At 43.9% G+C, this 22,752-nt stretch overlaps 2 protein-coding genes across 11 annotated transcripts in view; both read left to right on the top strand.

The window, feature by feature from the left end:
* The first annotated feature begins 4,996 nt into the window (after window positions 1-4,996).
* On the top strand, window positions 4,997-16,794 carry usp38 (ubiquitin specific peptidase 38). The gene is made up of 11 exons (XM_076974932.1): window positions 4,997-5,258; window positions 5,952-6,680; window positions 7,319-7,454; window positions 7,623-7,752; window positions 7,927-8,028; window positions 8,388-8,546; window positions 12,248-12,441; window positions 12,644-12,737; window positions 13,272-13,378; window positions 13,638-14,946; window positions 15,667-16,794. The coding sequence occupies exons 2-11, from the start codon at window positions 5,999-6,001 to the stop codon at window positions 15,826-15,828; spliced, it is 3,075 nt and encodes a 1,024-aa protein (XP_076831047.1). The 5' UTR covers window positions 4,997-5,258; window positions 5,952-5,998; the 3' UTR covers window positions 15,829-16,794.
* A 2,817-nt stretch (window positions 16,795-19,611) lies between these two features.
* Window positions 19,612-22,752, top strand: part of gab1 (GRB2-associated binding protein 1) — a 53,755-nt gene continuing 50,614 nt past the window's right edge. For 2 of the 10 annotated variants that reach the window (XM_076974938.1, XM_076974933.1), the window contains exons 1-2: window positions 19,620-20,304; window positions 20,398-20,524. In XM_076974938.1, the coding sequence (XP_076831053.1) occupies window positions 20,453-20,524 (72 nt within the window). In that variant the 5' untranslated portion in view covers window positions 19,620-20,304; window positions 20,398-20,452. Of the gene's footprint in view, window positions 20,305-20,397; window positions 20,525-22,752 lie in introns of all 10 variants that reach the window. The other 8 variants (XM_076974940.1, XM_076974935.1, XM_076974934.1 and 5 more) reach the window with 7 other exon arrangements.

Genomic DNA, 22,752 nt, shown 5'->3' with positions numbered 1-22,752 from the left:
TCTGTTCTTTTTGGAAACATCACTACCTGGTTTGGTAACTGCAACGCCCAGGAAAAGAAAGACCTTGTTCTGAGTGTATCAGCAGGACTGTACTGCTAAAACCTCAGGACATTTACTCCAGGTGGTGCAGAGCATGTTCTGTTTGAATGGCTACCCTCAGGGAAATGTCTACGCTCCATCAGGGCCAGAACTGAGAGGCTGAGGAGGAGCCTTTACCCTCATGTAATTCGAACACTAAACTCACCAGACACACTAAACACATAATACACGTGGTCCATTCTGTTCTTCATCAGACACACAACCACTTTATCAGACACGCAGTAACTTTATCAGTCTCACAGTCACCTATAGATTCATTTATATACTTATAACACACACTATTGGCTCACATGACATGGCTCACATGTTTACATGTATATGGTAGATTTATTTATTCTCATTTTTTACTTCTATAGATTATATTTGATAATAATTTTTTGTAATTATATTTAATTGCTACATAATCTGTATATATAATTGTAAGTTGTAATTCTATTTAATAGCTGCATAGTCTAGGAATAGTCACATATTCATTTTACTGTAAATCTTGTAGCGCCACAATTTATACATGTGGCAAATAAAGAATTTTAAATCTTAAATCTTAGTGCTATTCGTTTGTCCTAGCACCTGTCCCCTCAATTTTAACTGCACCATAGTATCACACACTACGACACATGCATATACACCAACACCTACACACAACACTGGGGGTGGAGGGGTGGGAAGGCCTTCCTTCACCCGCTTCCTGCTCCCTGCCGGGGCGGGGGGTGGGGGGGGGGTTGCTGGCACGGGACTGGGCTGGTGGCTTCCTAGGACCGCTACCGGTCCTTGCTGGTCCAGCCATTTGCCCCTGCCGCAGAGGGTGTGCTAGTCTGGATAAGTGTGTGTCTCTGTCCTTGTTTTCTTCTTGTTTCTGAATGGGTGGATGAATGAGTGCGTGTTGGAGGGAGGGGACATATGGCCAGGTTTGGAGGTGTGAGGGTGAATTTGAGTGTATGTGTGTGTGTGTGTGTGTGGGGGTGGGTGTGTACATGGTGGGGGTGTATAGGGGCGAATGTAGGGTGGGTTTGGTTATGTGGGTGAGGACAGCTGGTTCTGGGTCGGGGCTGGTCGTACCCGGTTCACTCATGAACACTCCCCTGAGACTACTGCACCACTCCAGAGGGGGGGCGCCTTGGGGCTCCGGAGTCCGGCTTGGCCCCCCGGCGTAGGGGCGGTTGGCCCGCTCCCCTGGGCGGTGGTGGAGTGGGGCGGCCGGGTGCTCCTCGGCAGGAGGTGGGCCCTGCCGGGTGGTGGGTGGCTTTCCGGGCGCGTGGCGCCGTGGTTTTGCCGCTGGCCCCTGGGGGGGGGGGCATCCTGGGGGGGAGGCGCTCTGTTCCCTCTGGTTCCCCTGGACCTGCGCTCCTTGACTGGTGGGGCGCTGTCCGGGGTCTCTCTCTCCCGCCTGCGGGGGCGGGCGGGTGAGGGTTTCTGGGAAGTGCGGCTCTGGTACTCCACCGCTCTGTGGGGGGCCGTGGGCGGGTGGGATTCCCGGGTCTCTCTCCACCCGCCTCTGGCCTCTGGGGGAATGCTGTCGCAGCTACCCACCCTTGCTGGTAAGTACATTCCATACATCTATCCTATGTTGCACTTCTAGGTTGCACATAAACACACACTCACACACACCCATACATCGCACTCATCTGCACTATATGTATTTGGTTTACTTTCTGTACTTCTTTGCAGTGGTCATTTGAGCTGGTTGCGTGTTTTATTTTATTAATATTATTATTATTATTATTATTATTATTATTCTATTATTATTATTATTATTTTTCTTCTTCTTTTCTTTTTCTTCTCCTTTCTTCTCCTACCTCTGTCTTTTCCCTTTTTATTATTTCTCTCCCCCTCCTTTCTTGGTCCACCTAACCCCAATAATTATCACTTTGCATATTGTTATCACTATATATTGTTATCACTACACTATATATTATACAGAATTGTTATAATTGCCATTTAAATCTGTACATAAAAACAAAGTTGTCCTCCAAAGATGGGGGGGTGGAGGTGGGCCAAAAAAAAAAAAAAAAAAAAAAAAAATCTTAGTGCTATTTCAGATTTTAACCAGCAGGTGATACCATTGTAACCCTGATTCGAATTAGAAAATGTAGCTTTTTTTCATTTATTTTAGTCTTTGATCTCATATATGACAAGTTTATTATATATATCTATTATATATATAAAATATATAAATATATATATATATATATATATATATATATATATATATATATATATATATATATATATATATATATATATATAATATTTTATATATATATATATATATATATATATATATATATATATATATAATATTATATATATATATATATATATTTTTTTTTTTTACACGAAGAGTCTTTACTTTTTTTGTAGGAACACCTTCTCTCTCGTTACATTCATCCATCTTTGTTGCTCCCGCTGTCAGCACTAACCTCGCGAGAATGGCAACCTACAGTAGCCCGAGTGTCAGTTCTCGCGAGGATAGCGACACAATTCATTTTGGAGATCGAGGCACTTGAATGCTATGGTGTGATTTTTGTTTCAATAGTTCCACAAAAGCAAAAGTAAATCCAAGAGCAGAAAGTATATGTTATGAATGCAAAACAGAAAAATATATATCAAAAGTATATATTTTTTATATAATTGGTTATTTGAAACTTATTTTCGTTTGCATTTTGACAAGTTTTTGGTTCCATTGTTTTAGTTTTTTTGGATTTTCCCAGTAAGGTCTTTTGCTTCTGGAATCTCTCTTTGCTTCTGGTTCGTTTTTTGCTTCTGACTTTTGGAACACATTTCACGTGTGGGAGGGTCTTAGATGAAGGCGTTCCTCTGCAATCTCCATTGGTCACTGATTCCGGACTGACACAGAGCTCTGAGACCGCCTCTGGGACCAAGCCACGCCCACCCCACCAGCCTCCCAGCGTTTTCAAACATGGCGGAACGCGGTGGTTCTGTTTCACAGTAGCATGTAAACTAAGTTTTACCATAAAAGTTTATACAAAGGTTATAATTAATTGGTAAATGGTCTGTAGATATTGCAAATGTACACTGTATAATAACTACATTAAGCATGCTCACCAGCACGAGCTTTTTAAAATTTTAGTGAACTGGATGGAGAGAACATTGATGTGTGGAAGAAATATGAGTATTTGCAATATCTGGTATGGCGACGGACGGGGGGTGGGGGGCAGCTGGTGTACGAGAGGTGATGCCAAATATAGTAAAATCCATAATAGTAAAAAATACCAAAATTAAAGCCAAATACAAAAATTAAAGCAATACTGAAAAGTGGCCACCCTATATACAACCAGCTTTGTTCACTCACACTGTTTTTCAGTGTTCTGCAGGTACCACACACAAACACACATCACATGCATCTTGTGCTGTCCATATTTTATTAAGAAGTGAACAATATTCATTGAACCATTGAACATAGAGATACTAAACATAATACATGTCAGACATGACATTCAGACACTGTCCGACTCAGAGATAAAAACAAAAAGATTTTAACTTGGAGGGGTGCGAGTAAGAAGAGTAGTCCATTGAAACGCAGAGTGCGGATTAATTTCCTTCTCACTTTAGACCCGCGGGGACGCTAGCGAATGATCCAGGAGGAGCGAGTAACTAGTCGCTACTATTGTGAATGTAGCAAAACGGTGACAGAAGCTACAGCAGCGATTAAATTAAAAATAATTTAAAGGCTAGCTTTAAACACGCTCTTCCCTGTTGACTTCTCTCACGGTAATGTCGCGCTGAAAAATATTGACCTGTCTTGTCAATATATGGAGCCAGATCCGTAAACGCGAGCCGCTTTCGCCATTCCAGATGGCTCAGTCAAAACCATTACATCTTAATGAACCAATAAATAACATCAGCGGCAAAAATGAGTGTAAAAAATACCAGGGTTCATCATTTAGAACTACAAAAAAATCTTGTTTCTTATTTTACTATCTACCTATTTTTCATAAGAGTTTGTTTTACCGCAAAATACTTCAAAAACGGCGAATTTCGCCGCAAGGTGACAGATTTTCATGCCTGCATCCAGTTCACTAAAATTTTAAAAAGCTCGCGCTGGTGAAGTGTGCTAAATATTAACTGCCATGCTTAATGTAGTTATTATACAGTGTACATTTGCAATATCTACAGACCATTTACCAATTAATTATAACCTTTGTATAAACTTTTATGGTAAAACTTAGTTTACATGCTACTGTGAAACAGAACCACCGCGTTCCGCCATGTTTGAAAACGCTGGGAGGCTGGTGGGGTGGGCGTGGCTTGGTCCCAGAGGCGGTCTCAGAGCTCTGTGTCAGTCCGGAATCAGTGACCAATGGAGATTGCAGAGGAACGCCTTCATCTAAGCCCCTCCCACACGTGAAATGTGTTCCAAAAGTCAGAAGCAAAAAACGAACCAGAAGCAAAGAGAGATTCCAGAAGCAAAAGACCTTACTGGGAAAATCCAAAAAAACTAAAACAATGGAACCAAAAACTTGTCAAAATGCAAACGAAAATAAGTTTCAAATAACCAATTATATAAAAAATATATACTTTTGATATATATTTTTCTGTTTTGCATTCATAACATATACTTTCTGTTCTTGGATTTACTTTTGCTTTTGTGGAACTATTGAAACAAAAATCACACCATAGAATGCTTTTTTAAAAATAATTATATTATAATACGGGAGATTTACGGGAAAATATTAATACAGGAGGCCAACAGGAAAGAGGGGTAAAATACGTTAGTTTCCCTGCCAAAACGGGAGACTTGACAGGTATGACAGTGTGTGTGTGTGTGTGTGTGTGTGTGTGTGTGTGTGTGTGTGTGTGTGTGTGTGCGTGCGTGCGTGCGTGTGTGTGTTGTGTTTTTGTTCTTGTAGATAAGTTTATTAAAAAATATAAAATATGTTGGGATGTAATTACACAAGTGAAATTACATTTATTTTCTTATAGGACATAATATATTGGAAAGGCATAAGTTAATAGCACTATGGGGTCCTGCATATATCGACGGACCCGGAAAATGACGTTTGTGTGGTTCATCAGCTGGTTTCAGGAGTAGCTACAATCAAAACAGAAACCGCGTTAAACTGAATCGTTTCAACATTAACGTTTGAAATAATTCGTTAACGGATAGCGTTTACGGACGTATATTGAAATGGCCAATTTTGGTGAGTCCGGTTTCTTATTATGTCCATGTTCAGGGGCTGTACAAAGAACGTTAGCTAGACAGCTGCATTTGTGTTAAGTCAGTGCGGCGTCTCGGACGTCGTGGGCCGGCCTGGCGCTCCTGTGTGGCCCTCACCCGCGTTAGCTGCACACCAGCTGCGGAAATACTCACACTCACATCGACAATGGACTTAACATATCTAAGCAGTCCAAAATGGTTCTTGCATGAATGTTTTTTGTATGTATTGTTTGAAGTGGTGTAGCTAGCAGCGGTGCCGTGTTAGCCGCTTAGCTGACGTGTGAGCGCCGTATCGTTGAGTTATCTGTGTTCATGTTAGCTAGCTAGTTACATGGCTAGTGGCCTCCTTATATGGGGACTTTAATAGAAATCCTGTTTGGATATTCGGTGTTTTAGTATGTTTTATTTTTCCTTAATCCCCACGTGTGTGTTGTGCTTGTCAATCAGCGAAACTATTTACCAGTGACGTCTCCTGAGTGGCATGCATGTGATATCAGTATTGTTAACACTTAAATGCTGTACAGGGAATTAGTATAACATGACTGTTATTTAATTCAGAAATGCTCAGACATTATTTTGTTACACACCAATGCCAGTAAATAAAAAAAATAATTATTATTTAAGACATATTTTGCATTTGAACACTTGAATTTGATCATTGTTATTATTTGCACAGCTGTTTCTGCATGTTTTGGCCACCCCATGCTGTAGTAAAAACTCAGAATGGATAAGATCCTGGAAGCCCTGGTGAGCTCCTCTCACCCCTTACCCGTCAAGAGGGCCATAGTGAAGAAGGTGGTCGAGGCTGCAGAGAAGGAGGTGACCGAGGAGCAGTGCCAGGCTCTGTACCACCTCACCGCGCGCCTCATCCTTCTGGGCGAGGACCCCTTCCAGCGGCAGGTGGGCGTGCAGGTGCAGGAGGCCTACGCGCGTTACCATCGCGATGAGTTTGCCCGCTTCCTCAGCAAGGAGTATGTGCTGGAGCTTTTGCAGCAGGGCTGTGGGACGCTGGACCGGCGGGACCCGGCCGTCCTGGACTTCCTGCACGGCTGCCTCCGTCTGCTGATCAGCTGCCCTGCTGTGCTGGAGCTGGCGCCGGTGGTGCGTGCCGAGGCACTGCGCATGGTGTGTGAGCGGCCAGAGCCGGCGCTGTGCGCCAGGCTCGCCGCGCTCCTGGGCGACTTCCCGCAGTGCGTGCCCCGCGAGAAGGCCGCTGCTCTCTTCTGCCAGCAGCTGGTGCGGACCTTCGCGCACTTCCAGTGCCCCGTGGCCGAAGAGGCGGAGTTGAGGCGCTACGTGGCACACGTGAGCCGCGTGGCCACGCTGCTGCAGGGCATCTGGAAGGCGGAGCCGTCCACGCTGTTGCCGTCGCTGCAGGAGGTGTTCGCCATCATCTCCTCGACAGGTCAGGACCGAAGTTTATGAAGGAAAATTACATGCACAAAGTAAATGAACTGAAATGTGTAGTTAACATTTGGTAGCTGATGTAGTCAGTTACTCTTTGAAATTACAGTTTACATACAGACAAGTCATTTAATTGCATCTGTTAGAAACTGGATATTGTCCTTCTAAAAACAAAAGCGAATAACCTGTACACATAAACAGGAATAAATTATGCCAAAGGTGTCACTGATGATCCCATCCCACCACACGTCAAATACTCACAAACTGTGCTTTCAAAACTATTTGTAAGGATATGTTTTTACTGGATTTATAACTCCTCATGTACATCATGGTCAGTGCTTTGTCCTTAAGGCACTGCATATTGGCTTGGTGACCCATCTTTGCAGATACTTGATGTGGCTCATGGCCTGGACCTGTAATAAGAGTTCTCAGGTTCCAGTCCTGACACTGCAGGATCAATTTATTGTTTTCTCCATGTTCTTGCACACCAGTTCAGTGGTTAATAAGTGAGTAAAAGCCGATGAGTTGGATCAGGGGGGCCGCTGTGACTTCTCAGGGGCTCTGTGTGAGGACCTCAGTGTGTAATGCGTCTTCTTTGTCGCACCCAAGAGCATTTGCTCATCCTGTGATTTCCTGCAGAGCCCTCCTTCGAGCCGTCTATTGCCCTGGCTAGCCTGGTGCAGCACATACCTCTGCAAATGATCACAGTCCTCATCAAGAGCCTTACCACTGACCAGAACGTCAAAGACGCCAATATGACACAAGCACTCAGCAGGTCAGCTTCCCCCCCCCCTCCTCAGAAGGTTATCTGCTCTCTCTGAGGCTGCCCTTGTTATTGGTTTGAGCTTTTGTTTCACTGGTGTTGCCACGATAGTCTGTTTTGACCTTGGTTGACTCTCTCTGTGTCTCTTATTTGCTTGCTCTCTGTCTGTCTGTCTCTCAGGATGATCGACTGGCTGTCTTGGCCACTGGCCAATCACGTAGACACGTGGGTTATTGCTCTGCTGAAAGGACTAGCCGCGGTGCAGAAGTTCACAATCCTCATAGATGTCACCTTGCTCAAGATTGAACTAGTAAATAAGTGCTCAGGAAACAAAGGCTTTTTTGTTATCCTTGTGCAACACACAGTAATAGGGGACAATTTACACATTTAGGAAATGTAATAAACGTTGATGCTGTTGAGTCTTGTTGGAGAGGGTGGCCGGTTATGCTCATTTCTCATAATTGTGTGTGGTGTTTGTCTGCAGGTCTTTAGTCGATTATGGTACCCTATTGTGAGACAAGGAGCATTAGCAGTCCTCTCTCATATGCTACTTAGCTTCCAGCACTCTCCAGAAGCCTTCCATCTGGTAAGATGTTTATAGCACCTCCGTCTGGTTGTGTTTTACACTGTGGCACCTAATCCCTCAAGGTGATGACTGGAATTTGGCAGTAGCTTTGTAAAAATGCCAAAAATACACCGAAAGTGGTGGTGAGCAATCAACAGTAGAAAGAGTGGGAAAATAATTTATTAGTAATCCATTAGGTAGTAATCCTTTGGGAAATATTTGTGTGTGTTTTAAACTTGTGGGCTTAACTCTTACATCTGTGGTTGTTTCTCTCCATAGCCTAAGTAGAACAGAAAAAATGTAACACAGCCAGATGTTGGTAGATTATAAATTATTTTGTTAAAATTGACGGAGATGCTCTGGCCCTTGTTCTGGCCCAGGTGGTCCCCCATGTGGTGCCTCTGGTGCGCACTCTGCAGGCCGACGGCCTCCCCACCAGCAGTGCCTTCCTCCTGCAGTTTGCCGAGCTCATCCACTGCATGATGTCCCAGTACTCTGGCTTCCCTGACCTCTACGACTGCATCCTGGAAGCCATCAAGGTGGGCTGGTCTGAGCAGACTTCGTGCTGATCTGACAGGCCAACTACAACTTAGAATATGAACGACACTCACCACTGGCTTGGTTATTTCCACCTGTTCATCATATGGATTGATCTCGTCTTGGCACACGAAACACGGAGCAAACCCCAAAACACGGAGCAAACCACACCTATAAATAATTACATTGTAATTTGAATAAACATAGTAAGAAGAATTATTCACAATTCATTAAACCTTTAAAGCAATATATGTTAAACTTGATAGATGAATGTACAAGGCAACCCTGTGCAAATTAATGCACAATATTTCTAGTGTATCACTGGCAGTCAGTAGTGCCTGAAGTAATGACAACAGAGTGTAAGTTAATTGGAAAAGAGAGGCGGGAGCGAGGGTGAAGGTGAAGCAGAGACATGGCATTGGGCTAGAATGTCTTCACAAGGCTGCTGTTTGGAGTATGGAGCTGGAACCGTTAGTTGAAGTGGGGTGAGGAACTCCTTTCTGTCTCGCAGATCTATCAAGGTCATCAGTAGCATGCTACTGCTGGTTTTGCTTAGGCGGTTGAACAAGCGATCCAGCCAATGTGAACAGAATGTTCTTCAGGGTAATCGTCTTTGCACGTGTCACACCCTATTCTGCCCGCAGAGAGCTTGCTAATTGGCAGAAGGGTGAATTATCACATTGCTGTCATGGTTAGCAGAGTTGTGTGTGAGGGCACAGAAAACATTATTCTAAAAGAGTGCAGGTATATCATAGAAGACACACAGAATGTCTTTAGTATTAAGCAGACACTAATGCATATCCACAGTTTATAACTGAATTACCCAGTGCATTTCCCTATTGTACGTTAAATGTTAAATGTGCCATATTTTGTCAATTGTGATTTTTTACACCGCAATCGAAATTTGTCCTCCGCTTTTAACCCATCTGTGCAGTTAGAACACACATGCCCAGAGTGGTGGGCAGCCCTAGACCGGTGCCCGGGGAGCAGTTGGGGTTAGGTGCCTTGCTCAAGGGCACCTCAGTCATGGCCTCAGGTCTGGGAATCGAACCCACGACCCTCCGGTCACAAGACCAGTTCCCTAACCACCAGGCCATGACTGCCCCGTCTCTTAGCACTGCCCCGTTAGCACGGTAGCATTGCTAGGATCTTCTGAGCCATGATGCAAATGGAAATCTGTATCTGTGTGTAAGTGTATGTAATGTCTGTGATGTGACTTGGACTCAACAAAAACCAAATTCCTGTGTCTGGCATTTTCGACAGACAGACAGCAGTCAAGCCCAGTCTGTCATGTAAGCATCCAGTGTAGGATGTCAGCTGCTCGGGTTCTGCTCCCCTTCTGGGATTGAATTTCCCTCTTGTAACATTGACCTAAATGTAGGCTTATGGTTAGGCTCACAATAAACGTACATAATATTTCACTAAGACGCTACTGGCCAAATAAGGATTTTACTAAGAAATTAATATGCAACCTGCATATTTTGATACACGTCTTGGTGTACCGTTTGATTTTTGATGTATTAGGATTTGTAGGAGTTATAAATAATGAATGTGTCATGTTTTAAAGATCAGTTTAAGATCTGTTTGTTCATTTGTTGACCATGGACAGGGGCGGACTGGGGAGAAAAAGTGGCCCGGGAGTTCCTGACAGACTGGCCCACTGTGTGTGTGTGTGTGTGTGTGTGTGTGTGTGTGTGTGTGTGTGTGTGTGTGTGTGTGTGTGTGTGTGTGTGTGTGTGTACTGTATATGAATCTATACATGGCACGTAGTGTATATGACCAGGGGCGCAGATGGCACTGGGGACATGGCCCCTCCAGATTTATATTATTTATATCTTATTATTATAAGATTTTTATATATATATACAGTTGTGCTCAAAAGTTTACATACCCCGGCAGAATATTAATGATAACACACAAACCTTTTTTCCACTCATGGTTAGTAGTTGGGTGAAGCCATTTATTGTCCAACCACTGTGTTTTCTCTTTTAATTATAATGACAACCAAAAACATCCAAATGACCCTGATCAAAAGTTTACATAAAAAAAAAAGTTTACAATACTGGAAGCAAATTTGCACTCATCAGCCCGGAAGCTGCGCATGGGATGCACTTGGACGTTCCAACATGACAACGATCCAAAACACAAGGCCAAGTCGACGTGTCATTGGCTACAGCAGAACAAAGTGAAGGTTCTGGAGTGGCCATCTCAGTCTCCTGACCTCAACATCATTGAGTCACTCTGGGGAGATCTCAAGCATGCAGTTCATGCAAGACAGCCCAGGAATTTACAGGAACTGGAGGCTTTTTGCCAAGAAGAATGGGCAGCGTTGCCATCTGAGAAAATAAAGAGCCTCATCCACAACTACCACAAAAGACTTCAAGCTGTCATTGATGTTAGAGGGGGCAATACACGGTATTAAGAACTGGGGTATGTAAACTTTTGATCAGGGTCATTTGGATGTGTTTGGTTGTCTTTATAATTTAAAAACCGAAAACACAGTGGTTGGACAATAAATGGCTTCACCCAACCACTAACCATGAGGTTTGTGTGTTATCATTAATATTCTCTGAGAAAAGGCCAAGAAAGCAAAAATTCTGCCAGGGTATGTAAACTTTTGAGCACAACTGTGTATGTGTATATATATATATATATATATATATATATATATATATATATATATATATATATATATATATATATATATATATATATATATATAATATTGTACAGCTTGGTCCCCCTCACTTCAGAATTTCCATCTGCGCCCCTGTATATGACGGCCTTTATTGTCATATGGACAATATTAATTCCAGCAATAATATGATTACAAAGCCACATAGTGGCTTTTAAATAGTCCATCATAAGACCACCAAACAAGTTGTTTTACGCAAAGTGCATCCTAAAGAACAACCTACAACTCTAATGTGGGTATTTCTTCCTCTTACCTATTTGTGGTCATTAGTTTTAATCTAAGAATTTCAATAGCTGAATTTTTTATTGAATTTCAATAAAAAACAGTGCACAGTGCTCTGGAACCTTTAAGACCGCCACTTGCATCCGTGTTAACTGTGTTAAGGTAATTTGTACATGGTGCCTTGCAGAGGCGACAGCAGTACATTTAAAATAACGTTATCCACAATTTAAACTGCTGTATGTTTTCGTAGTCCGGCCCGGATTTTCTGGGACAAGTTGGTTTTTTTTCTGATCTCTGCTGCATACCGTCAGCCCGCATCAGCTGGCCCAGTCTGCGGCCCAGTCCAACTCGTTCATGTGTTTACAGGATCAGTCCGCGGCCGCGCGCTGAGCAGGTTAGTCTGACTGCGGTGGGGGAGGTAATAACACCGTTAAACAGCAGCGTGACTACGGGCCGCAGTGCGGGGCAATGGCTCCTCCACGGGCCCACCAGCCCACTAACCCATCGGCCCACCGGGGAAATCCCCGGTAGCAATGTATGCCAGTCCGCCCCTGACCATGGATGAGACATGAATTAGATGAGTAAATGAAGGTAACGAAGCTAGGTGGAGACAGCCCAGCTGGTGAGGTATATTAAGTTAAAGCATCCGTTTGAGACAGGGCCCAAAGCGTGATCATAGGAGCCCCAGTCACTGTGGCCCCCCTGCCCTTCTCTGCGGGCCCTTGTGTGATATCCCGCTTGTGTGCCTTTGTGTTGTTCTTACTGGAATTATTCTGGCCATTGCAGGATCTGCCCAAACCAAGCGAGGAGAAGATCAAGTATGTGCTGAACCAAAGTGCGTGGACGTCACTGTCCAACTCCTTCGCTTCAGGGCCGCTGGTGCTCACGGGCAAGTCGGAGACGGGCAAGACGGGTCTGGTGAACTTGGGCAACACATGTTACATGAACAGCATCCTGCAGACCCTCTTCATGGCCACAGAGTGGGTGCCTCCCAGGACTGTCTACTTAAAGACTCGTAATTTCTCTTGAGTGGCATACTGATCTTCATTTATTGCTTTTCATGCAGGCGTTCTTTTTTATCTCCATTGCTATTTCTGGCTGAGGTTTTTTTTCCCCCATAATGCAGCTGTGTGGTGCTCTTTTGTAGAGTGCTTTCAGGTGAATCGTGGCTGTTTTCTGCAGTTTCAGACGACACGTCTTATCTCTGCATCTGAATGGCTCGACCTCCTTGATGAAGAAGCTCCAGCTCCTGTTTGCGTTCCTGGCTCATACACAGGTTTGTAGGCCTCCTCTCATTTGTGGTTGTGGGGCAGGGGGGGTCCTTAGAGGCACCACAGCATCATCTGTACAGAAGGACAGTAAACACCCCATAGAGGCTATGATGTCGCAATAAATTCAGAGGTGGTGGTGTTTCCGCGGGGCCCTGGCAGGGGATCAGTGGGACTTAAAATGATTAAATTACTTTGCATTGGGAAACGCTTAAAAGAGGACAGAAGATTATCGTGAGCTGTACCTACTTCGGACGTAAGCTACACTTTGAGTTAGTTCCTCTTTTGGTCTTTTGTGTGGAAGTTGTACATTTTGTATAAGTATTTGCCCACAGTGTATTTAACAGGATTTCGTTATCCTGAGAAAATGGATCATCAGATTGGTGTCAGAAATGCCTCTTACAACAACATACTATAGATAGACATATAGATATTGATGTATTTATAGCACATATATTTGGTGATGTTACCAGTAAGAAAATGTATGCGATGTAGATGTAATATTAATATCTTAATTTCGATATCATTTACTTATCCACCAGCGAGCAGCGTACGCACCGAGGAGTTTTCTAGACGCCTCACGGCCACCCTGGTTCACGGTGGGCTCCCAGCAGGACTGTTCAGAGTATCTGCGCTTCCTTTTAGACAGGTACTGGTCATGCCAACATACTCTGGTCATGTTTCTAACATCTTCTCGACATGCAGTTTCCATGTCATAGGTGTTTAAATACTTTTGGTGCTTCAGGGAAATAATTGATATTTGCAAGGTAAACGTTTGGAATAAAGTTTTGTCAACACTGAATTAGCATTGTTGGGAATATCCCCAGTTCATTTTTATTATTTTTTATATGTTTTTAAAGAGCGCTGTCATTTTTGAAAGCTTGGCACCCTTTCTTATGTATGTTAAGGTTGCACGAGGAAGAAAGAACTATCAGAGCTCTTCAGACGGCAAAGTCTAAGCCCCACCTGTCTAACTCTGGGACCGCTGAGGACAGCTTGGCTCAGGACGTGACTGACACGTCACCTCATTTCCATCCAGAACATGCGGATGTGGAGTGTGACGGACAAACCCTCGTGGAGCGAATGTTCGGGGGGCGTCTGTCCACGGGCATCCGCTGCCTGCACTGCCACAGCCTGTCTGAGAAGGAGGAGCCCTTCACAGACCTGGCACTGGCCTTCTGTCCCTCCGGCCCACGCGCGCGGACTTCGGCGGACCAGCCTGGGGGCCAGGGTGCCGTCAATGGTGGCGGCGAGGGCTCGGAGGGCCCCGCGAGGGACGGGGCACGTCCAGGGCCGGAGCGTCCAGGACCGGAGCAGCCTGGAGCAGAACCGGCACTGTTTCTCGCCGACCTGGTGGAGTACTTCTTGGCGCCGGAGGTGCTAGAGGAAGAGAACTGCTACTTCTGCGAGCGCTGCGGTTCCTTGCAGCGGGCGGAGAGGACGATGCGGGTGGTGGTGGCGCCCGAGTACCTCATCCTCACACTGCTGCGCTTCTCCTACGACGCCACCTGCCACGTGCGCCGAAAGATCCTGGACAACGTGGGCATCCCAATGGGCATGGGGCTGCCTGTCCACAGGCTCCACCCACCCCCCGGCTCCACCCCCTCATCTTCCACGCCCCTCTCCTCCTCTTCCTCGCCAGTGCGAGTGGACTCCCCTGAGGCTGGCGAAAACCTGGCCAAGAAGCTGAAGCCCTCTCAGAAAGAGGAAGAGGAGGAAGAGGATGGATTCACGGACTGTCGGAGAGAGGGAGGGGAGGGAGGAGAGGAATCGGGGCTGCAATTGGTACCTTATACCCTGAGTTCTGTTGTGATGCATTCTGGGATGTCGTCGGAGAGTGGTCATTACTATTCATACGGGAGGAACGTGAGCGGGACGGACAGTAACGCCGCGACCAGTCTCTCTCACAACAGCAGCAGGCTCTCGGGGGGTGTGGCACCTTCACAGGATGTACTAAACTGCGGAGGTCAAAACTCCCGGGACTGGTTCCTGTTTAATGACAGCAGAGTGACATTTACCAACTTCCAGTCAGTGCAGAACGTCACGAGCCGTTTCCCTAAGGACACTGCCTACGTCCTCATCTACAGGAAACAGGAGGCGGACGGACAGCCAGGTGCCCCCAGAGGCACCGTTAACAGCTCCAGGTTTAATGGGGAGCCACCCCTTCATAAAGACCTGATGGATGCCATCACCAAAGACAACAAACTCTTCTTACAGGTGAGAGGATTCTTCTTTGTTTGTATTTTTAGCAGTAAATTGAAAGGGCAGTTCAGAGTGATTCATTTAGCAATTTACTTTTAAATGATGGGGCTGCCTTAGTGTTTTGAGACTGGTGACCTTTCACCTGATTCTACAAGGAAGTACAAAATTGTGTTCCTTCTGTCTTGCCTCGCCTCACCAGACAGTTGCATGACTTGCCCTCCGGAGGGAGGTAATGGGTTCTGTATATAAATTATGCCCTTCCTAGTAGGTTTCTCCTGTGACAGTTTTAAGCAGAATGATCACCTTCAACTATCATAGGAGGAAAAAGATTATAGCAGATCCCATCATGTTGTCCACTTAAAATGGCTGATGTACACTCTGCAGTATATACAATAAGCATATCAAACCTTTGCTACTTGGTGTTGAAATACGGAGAAGGAGAGTCTGTTTTTTTCTGTCACTGTAAAGGCTTTTAATAAAATCAAAATGTATATATACGCCTGTCCATCTGAAATCATGATCCATGACGTTGTTGATTTTTGTTATGTGACCGCACTGACGTTGTCCCTGTTGTGAGCATTGTTTAATTCCAGCACTCAGCTGGTTTTGAGCTAGCATGGCATGATTAAAGCGCCTTTCCATCATTCACTGGTTCCTGTTGTTTAAACAGATACGTGAGAACCCGTTCTGCAGTAGCAGGAAGTCTTTACTCCTCTGTGTGTGTGTTCTTAACAGGAGCAAGAGCTGAGCGCCAGGACCCGGGCTCTCCAGACGGCCTCCGCGTCCTGCTCGTTCCGGCCCAATGGCTCGGACGACAACGAGCCCCCGGGCAGCTGTGGCCCCTCGGGTGGGGGAGGGGGAGGAGGCTTCAATACTGTTAGCAGACTGGTCTTTTGAGACACACACAGACACTCACACTCTCCCTCTCTACATGCTCACAGAATACTTCGCTTCAGTATTGTCAGCAGCCTGGTCTACACATACACACACACACACACACACACACACACACACACACACACACACTATCTCTCTGCATACACACAAAACACTGGAATCATAGGCTCAAGCTTAAACACTGGACTCCCTTTTGAATCCAGTTTGTTGAGTTTCACATTAATTCTGCCACCTCAAAAACAATTGTCTTTTAAGTATTTGATTTGCATGAATATTGTCTTTTTAGTTTTCTTCTTACAAGGTGTTTATTAAAGCACTTGATTTTACAGGTCATGAAAGGGCTTCATGCCCTGAGTAGCTACCCTTGCCAACATATTGAAGAACTGGTGATTGTTAATGTAGAGACTTTTGTGTATCTTTACCTTCCTCCCAACATGTAAACATGCTCTTGCTGTACTCACTCCAATTATACTTGAACAAGTGTTGATTCAGCGTTTTCCCCTGTGCTCTGATTGGTGGAGTAACGTACCCATGGATTAGTCAGCTAATGTTGATGCAATAAATTTACACAGAATGCAATACTGATTTTTGTTCCATTGTGGGATTTGAGTTACATGTTTGATTAGTAGAAATTGAACTAAATTTTCGATAGAATTAAAAAGCGACTCAAATGTGTGAAGAGATTTTGGCAAACATCAACTCTGAGAATGCATGTGGAATATTGGATTGGTGTTATGGCTTCAGGGTCATCAAAAAATATTACTGTTAGTTTATACTGTTTTGAGTAAGTTATTTTCCGCTTACCGGGAACTTTATTTTCTTTTCAGTTAAAGGTAATTTTATGTGCCTTTTGATAAACATTTAAGATTTTATGGGATAATTTAACTGAAAAAGCCTTGTGCTTTCTGTACAGTGTTAATATTTGATCAACATGCTTTTTCTCCAATAGTAAAGGTTCATGGATAAGCAATGTCTGATTCATTTTATATGTGGAACATATGAGATTGTATGATTTTAGTGTTTCCTGTGACTGTCAGACAATTTTTGAAGCAAACAGCAGGGTCATATTAGCAAAACCTTCAGAAGTTAAAGTGCTGCTGTTCTGTAGACCAGAGCACCAACTCGTTCCAGATTAGTCCTGGATCTGCTGGAGAAATGGCAGCGTCTGGGTGGACTGCGTCATGCCATGCTGATACTCATCTGCTGCATAAGCTGAAGGACGGTGTCCCCTACTTACAGAGTCCAGAACACCCACACCTTGATTCACAGACAATCCTTTCAGAGGAACCAGTAATTGTTGTTGAACATGAAAAATAGAATGTTGCATTGACTCAATTAGTTGTGAGATGTTAACAGCGCACAGGAGCTAGGTTTTAAGATTTCTCATGTCAGTTTTCATGTTAAGATCTATAAGAAGCCGTCTCAGCACTGGCTGCAGAGTGAATGGGCCCTGTTGGACGGTTTCGGCTTGTCTGCGAAGGCCGACTCAAATCTAAACTGCGTGGAGATTGCTCGGCAGTCTAATACAGACTCAAGGTCCTATACACTATGACCAGTTACATAAGAAACACCATTTCAGAGTAAGAAAAATAAGATTCTATCTGAGATGGTAATAAAAAATGTCCTTTTGCTTTATAGTAGCAACTACTGACCAAACTTGGCTACTGAATTCACTTTAGACCCAGCACGACACAGATGTTCCCTTAGACAAATGTTACCAGGCTTTTCTTTCTTTGGTCACTGAATTAGGAGATGTTTCAGAGTCACCACGGGGCCAGCAATCTGTCGAGTTCTGGCAGTGTTCCTGATTGAACCATGGCCTTTGTGTCCTGACACAAACCTGAACATGCCGCTTGCAATCTCTCCCCATACCCCATGCCAGCATCGGTATCGCCTTGCGGCTTTGCCATGTAAAGGAAACCATTGGGTTTGATAATTACGTTTGATCCTTTCAGCCCTTTCCTGGAGTTTTAAGTACATTTATATTCAAGTATTTCTTTTTGCCAAACGTGATATGTATGTATGAACAGTCTTCCTCATTCTCTCTAAATAGCTGAGGTGAATTTTTTAATGGAAATGCACATTATGTATAATGTACTAAAGCCATCCTTGCGGTTTTTAAACGGGATGAGTGGGGGGATGAGGGGGGAGGGGGAGTTAGCCCTTAAATCGGCCTCTAACCCATTAGCTTTCCAGCAGGCCGAGTGTGTGTCTGTGGAGCAGGACCACTCGTCCTGCCTCTCAGGCCATTTGGTAAAATCAATGGCTCTCAATTATTCAACAACCAAGAACCAGGCATTTTTCTCACAGCCATTTTGCAAGGACACATCAACACTTGGGCCCACTCCCACTAACCTATGACATTTTAATAATCCGTCTAGTAGAAGAGGTAGTAGGAGGTGGTGAGAAACCTGAAGCTGTCTCTGTACACTCTTGTCTGTTTATTTATTTGCTTTGGCAAAATCAATCATGGCAAAAAATATGAGAATGGTTGCAAGGACCTTATATTCTGTGGTACCAGTGTGTGAGGTATTATTTCTTAGTGGTGTGAGAGACATAACCACAGAATAGGATACATGGTGTGCAGTGGATCTTTGAGTGGGTGGCATGGCCAGGTTCAGATGGGCCACTCTCCCCTCCTCGCACATGTTCATCCACACCATGTAAAATGCCACTGGTTTTAATGTGCTTCTCATAAATGTTTTAATCTTCTGCAAAAGCTTGGACCTCTGAACCAAGTAAAGTAAGAGCTCGCCATGTCCAGCACCTACTCTGCTCCCGATCTTTATAAATGTCTCTGCAGACTTGTGGGAGTATGATTTTTCTCATCAGTAACTTTGTGTCACTGCAAGTTGTTTGAGATCAATTTCATGAGACATGTAAGCTGCTATTGATACTGGCAACCTTTCCCTATTCATTATGCGTTATCATATATGAACTGAGCTACACTGAACTTTAGAACTCCATGGAATTAATATTATTTAACAATATATTTTTGTTTATTTTTTGTAATTTATTTATTTATTATGTAATATGTCAACTAGACTGTCATAAGCACAGCTGAGGAAGGACCTCTTCCCATAAACAGAATTCTGCCGTTATCAATACCTCTACATCTTACTCCCAACAATGCCACAACCACCAATAAAAATAAAATACAAATAAAATATCAAGTTTGTGGAATTACCTTTATTTTAAAAATCCATTATAAGAAATACACTGAGCATTTGGTAAATGGAATCCAGTATTTTCACAGAGACTATTACTGGATGATATATGCTCACTGAAAGGAAAAATGCTAAATATTTACTAGGCAGTTGTCTTTGTGCTGACAACATTTCAAAAGCACTGACTAAGCAGACAGAGTTCACTGGATAAGGCGTTTACCATTCCAAAAATGCCAGTCTTACATATAGAAAAATCCTAGTATGCAATTTGGGGCCAGTCCAGTCTAATGATTCTCTTCTTGCGTTACGAGGAATGCAATCGTTACGAATGTATCATGACAGGGGAATAAAAAAGAGTTTAAAATAAATACATTTTCTTGTTTTGAATCACAGTATAATTGCTGTTGCAGCTGATTAATTGTATCATCGTTCCCTCTAGCTCCCGAGACATATCATCTTTGATGTCGTCTTCAAAGACTGATAAAAATAAAAGGTTAGTATCTCTAATAGTTTGGCTGGGATTTCTGGTCGGGATGCCTGCAAGCGATCGTCAAACTGCATTCTGGTAAGTGTAGTCTTCACGTGACCGTAAAGGTGTGAAGTTCTTAGTCAGCGAGACATTGCTTGGTATCATTATCTTAAGTATACAAATGCGCTTCTTATGGAGCAACCGATGCAGGATTTGCCTACGCTGTTTCACACTCTATAATGACACAAGACATTACACCGCTGTTCCATATTGTCGGGATAACACTTATAGACTACATTTCCCATGACGTGATACTCCTTATTCTCTTTCTTGTTCGACTTCTCCCTACCTCCTCCATAGGCCAGAGGAGGCTGAGTTTAGGGAAAGTATCGACGTTTATGCATGTCAATCATCAAGGAGCCGTAGGGAGTGAAACTGGAGGGAAGGTCGACGAAACAGCAGGATTTCTGTTAAAATAATACCACAGCACTCTTGCAACAACAATGTTTTGGGAAACGGAGGAAAATGTGTCTTCGTTTTCGGAGGAAATGTTTTGTTTTAGTTTAAAATAATCAAATTAAACAACCCTTTCAGTACGTCGAAGTTGGCGAGTGTCACCCGCTGCCTCGTTGTTGCAGTTTTGCCTGGAAAACGAAAAGCAGGAGTTATTCACACTTCCGAAGTGTGTGAACTAAGCAAAGGTTGATAATATACGCGGATATTGTAGATTTGGATACACTTCGTTTGATACAGACTCGTCGTCCCACCGAAAGGAAGGAATTATTTCCGAAGAGTTTCGCGTCGCTGTCGGGAAGCGCTTTGGACGTGCTGGAAGTGACGGTATTTTGCCTGCTGTGTTGCTGGATTTGATCAAAACGTGAACCTGTAACTTTCTTCAAGATCTTGTTACCGCTCTCTTTTGATATTTTGCAGGTTAGGCTGAAACTCGCAGAGCAAATCTCTAAAAGGGGCGGAAAAGACCAGAAAAATGAGTGGGGGGGATGTGGTCTGTTCGGGGTGGCTAAGAAAGTCTCCACCAGAAAAAAAGTTGCGGCGTTATGTAAGTAAATATCAATCTTATTCACTGAGCTGTGATTGTGAAAACCGCAAAGCGCGGCAAGCAAAATCTATGCAAATATCTGCTTAGAAAAAACCCAGTCAGTGATCGATGGTACCCAAGAGCTTGTTGTCTTACGAAATTCTGACGAATGTGGCATAGTTTTAACATCGGTTACATTCCCCAAAACCTGTCTTGGGTGTGTGTGGACTTGTTTACTTGTCAACATTAGTCTTTTTACTATTTTGAGAAAACACTGTATCCCACCCCAACCCCCTGCAAACACACAATTGGCATGGCACTTGCATTCTTTGGCGGCATTACTAAGTCTTTATTTGTGTAGTCATGGTAAATTCCTAACCGACACGCCTCCTCACGCAGGCGCGACTACCTTGGACCAGAGTTGCCCCCCTCCCGTTACATGACCCAGGCTCACTTTGTATGGTTACACCGCATAGAACACTGTTCAGAACATGAAATTCAGATTCAAATTCGCGTTCAAAAGGGCATGAAGTAACCTTTTTATTACTATAAATGCATAAAATAATTGTATTTTACAAGTGTAAATGAACTAATCGAAAGACTCTGTACCTTATGAAAGTCTTGTCTGACGCCCAGCTATGAGTATAATCAATTATTTAAATTGTGAACAGGGAACATTTTAGCATCTCTTATTTATCCTTTGTTGTGTTTAACACTAAATGGTCACCAGTCATCTGTAACCTGTGGCAAAGGGGTTTTCTGGCTTCCTAGACGTAATAAACTCCTTAATCTATAATGAAATCACTCCCAACTCACCTTGCTATCAAGCCTTAGCCAACTATGTCACTGCTGTTCTGTAGGCCCAAGCACTGCACTTTATTGCATTTCTTAAATCAGGTGGAGTTTTACAAGGAGCCTTAATTATTCAATTAATTAATTGTTATTGAAATAAGACATACATATTTTATGCCCTTAAACAAAAATTAAATGTCAGTTTGTCCAGCAACAGAGCAATATTTAGCGAATCTTGTCAAATGTCAGAAGGAATGGTTGTATGGTTTTGTTTTTTCTTTAACTTTAGTTGCTTTTGTTACTGACATGATCATGCCTTATAATAATTCAGAACTGAATATACTCATATCATGCAGCATGATGACGGTGTAATTCATTATTGTGCATACTTGACATATTTAACACCAGTACTTTTCCAGTTATCTGGCTCTGATGGTGGCCCAGATATTTAGGAGGAGGGAGTTGTTGTTGTTTATCTGGATTTATCTGACCAATGCCTGCAGTCCCAGTTGCTGTTGGAGGAAGAAGGCAGCAGTTTGCTCCCCGTTTCTGGGCCTCCTGCTGCCCTGGTGGTGTAACAGTTAGCACTGGTGTGCACGTGCTCACACAGTCCCTCCAGCCCACAGAGCATGGACACGCACCGCCCTCAACGGCTACTGCAGAGTGCAAGCAAAGTGTGATGAGCAGCGGTGTTCTGTCTGGAACTGCACAGTGCAGCATTCTTCCTCATACAGTGACCTGTGAGGAAGCTGAGCTTTTTTTTTCAGTCCTTTTCATTAGCTGGAGGAAGAGTCTTCTGCAGCATGTCCTGTGTCCATCTGGTGAAATGAAACGCAGGAGAACCTCCACCATAAACTTCCTCCCATGAACTGGGCTCCTTCACAGGGCTCCTGCTTTCTCATAATTCATAACAGTAAGATTTAAACGCTAGCAAAACTGAGCGAGTTATTTTTCATTGTTTTTAACTGCCAATAGGCTCATGTGTGAGCCTCGAGCGTGAGATCCAGGCCTGATGTTAGTGCTTAAGTGCAGGCACCAGGCCCAGATTCTCAGCTCTACTGCTGCGGGCCACATGCTGCTGAGCACAGAGGGTCAAAAGTGTACTGCCTTCCTGGCTGCTCGGCTCTGTCTCCGGCATGTTTACTGCGAGCACCCCGGAAGGATCAAAGTGCACACCCGCCGCTTCAGTACGGAGCCTCTTGTAGGTCCACAGCAGCGACGCCATGCCAAATCATACTCGCAGAAGTGATCTGCAGACCGGATAGAACAGCTCCCAGCAATCTGCGGAGTGAATAATATAGCTCCCATTTTGCACTTTGTTCTTTGTGGAGTTTTGAAAAGCGGATCTCGGTGTCATGCGTGTGAAACCTTTTCTTCATTTTGTTGTTTCATTCCTCTATTTTCATTTGAACCCCCCCCCCCCCCAAAAAAAAAAAAAAAAGAAAAGAAAAATTGTG

This window comes from Brachyhypopomus gauderio, chromosome 15, assembly GCF_052324685.1.
Source record: "Brachyhypopomus gauderio isolate BG-103 chromosome 15, BGAUD_0.2, whole genome shotgun sequence".
NCBI classification, from domain to species: domain Eukaryota; kingdom Metazoa; phylum Chordata; class Actinopteri; order Gymnotiformes; family Hypopomidae; genus Brachyhypopomus; species Brachyhypopomus gauderio.
The sequence above is the reverse complement of the archived record's forward strand: the minus strand, read 5'-3'. Positions and strand labels throughout refer to the sequence as shown.

What these genes read in the sequence shown, in the direction of transcription:
- usp38 (XM_076974932.1), top strand. Translation starts at nt 5,999, where the DNA reads ATGGATAAGATCCTGGAAGCCCTGGTGAGCTCCTCTCACCCCTTACCC. An exon ending in CTCCAGAAGCCTTCCATCTG is followed by an intron (nt 8,029 to 8,387) that starts GTAAGATGTTTA and finishes GTTCTGGCCCAG; the next exon opens with GTGGTCCCCCATGTGGTGCC. An exon ending in CTGCGCTTCCTTTTAGACAG is followed by an intron (nt 13,379 to 13,637) that starts GTACTGGTCATG and finishes ATGTATGTTAAG; the next exon opens with GTTGCACGAGGAAGAAAGAA.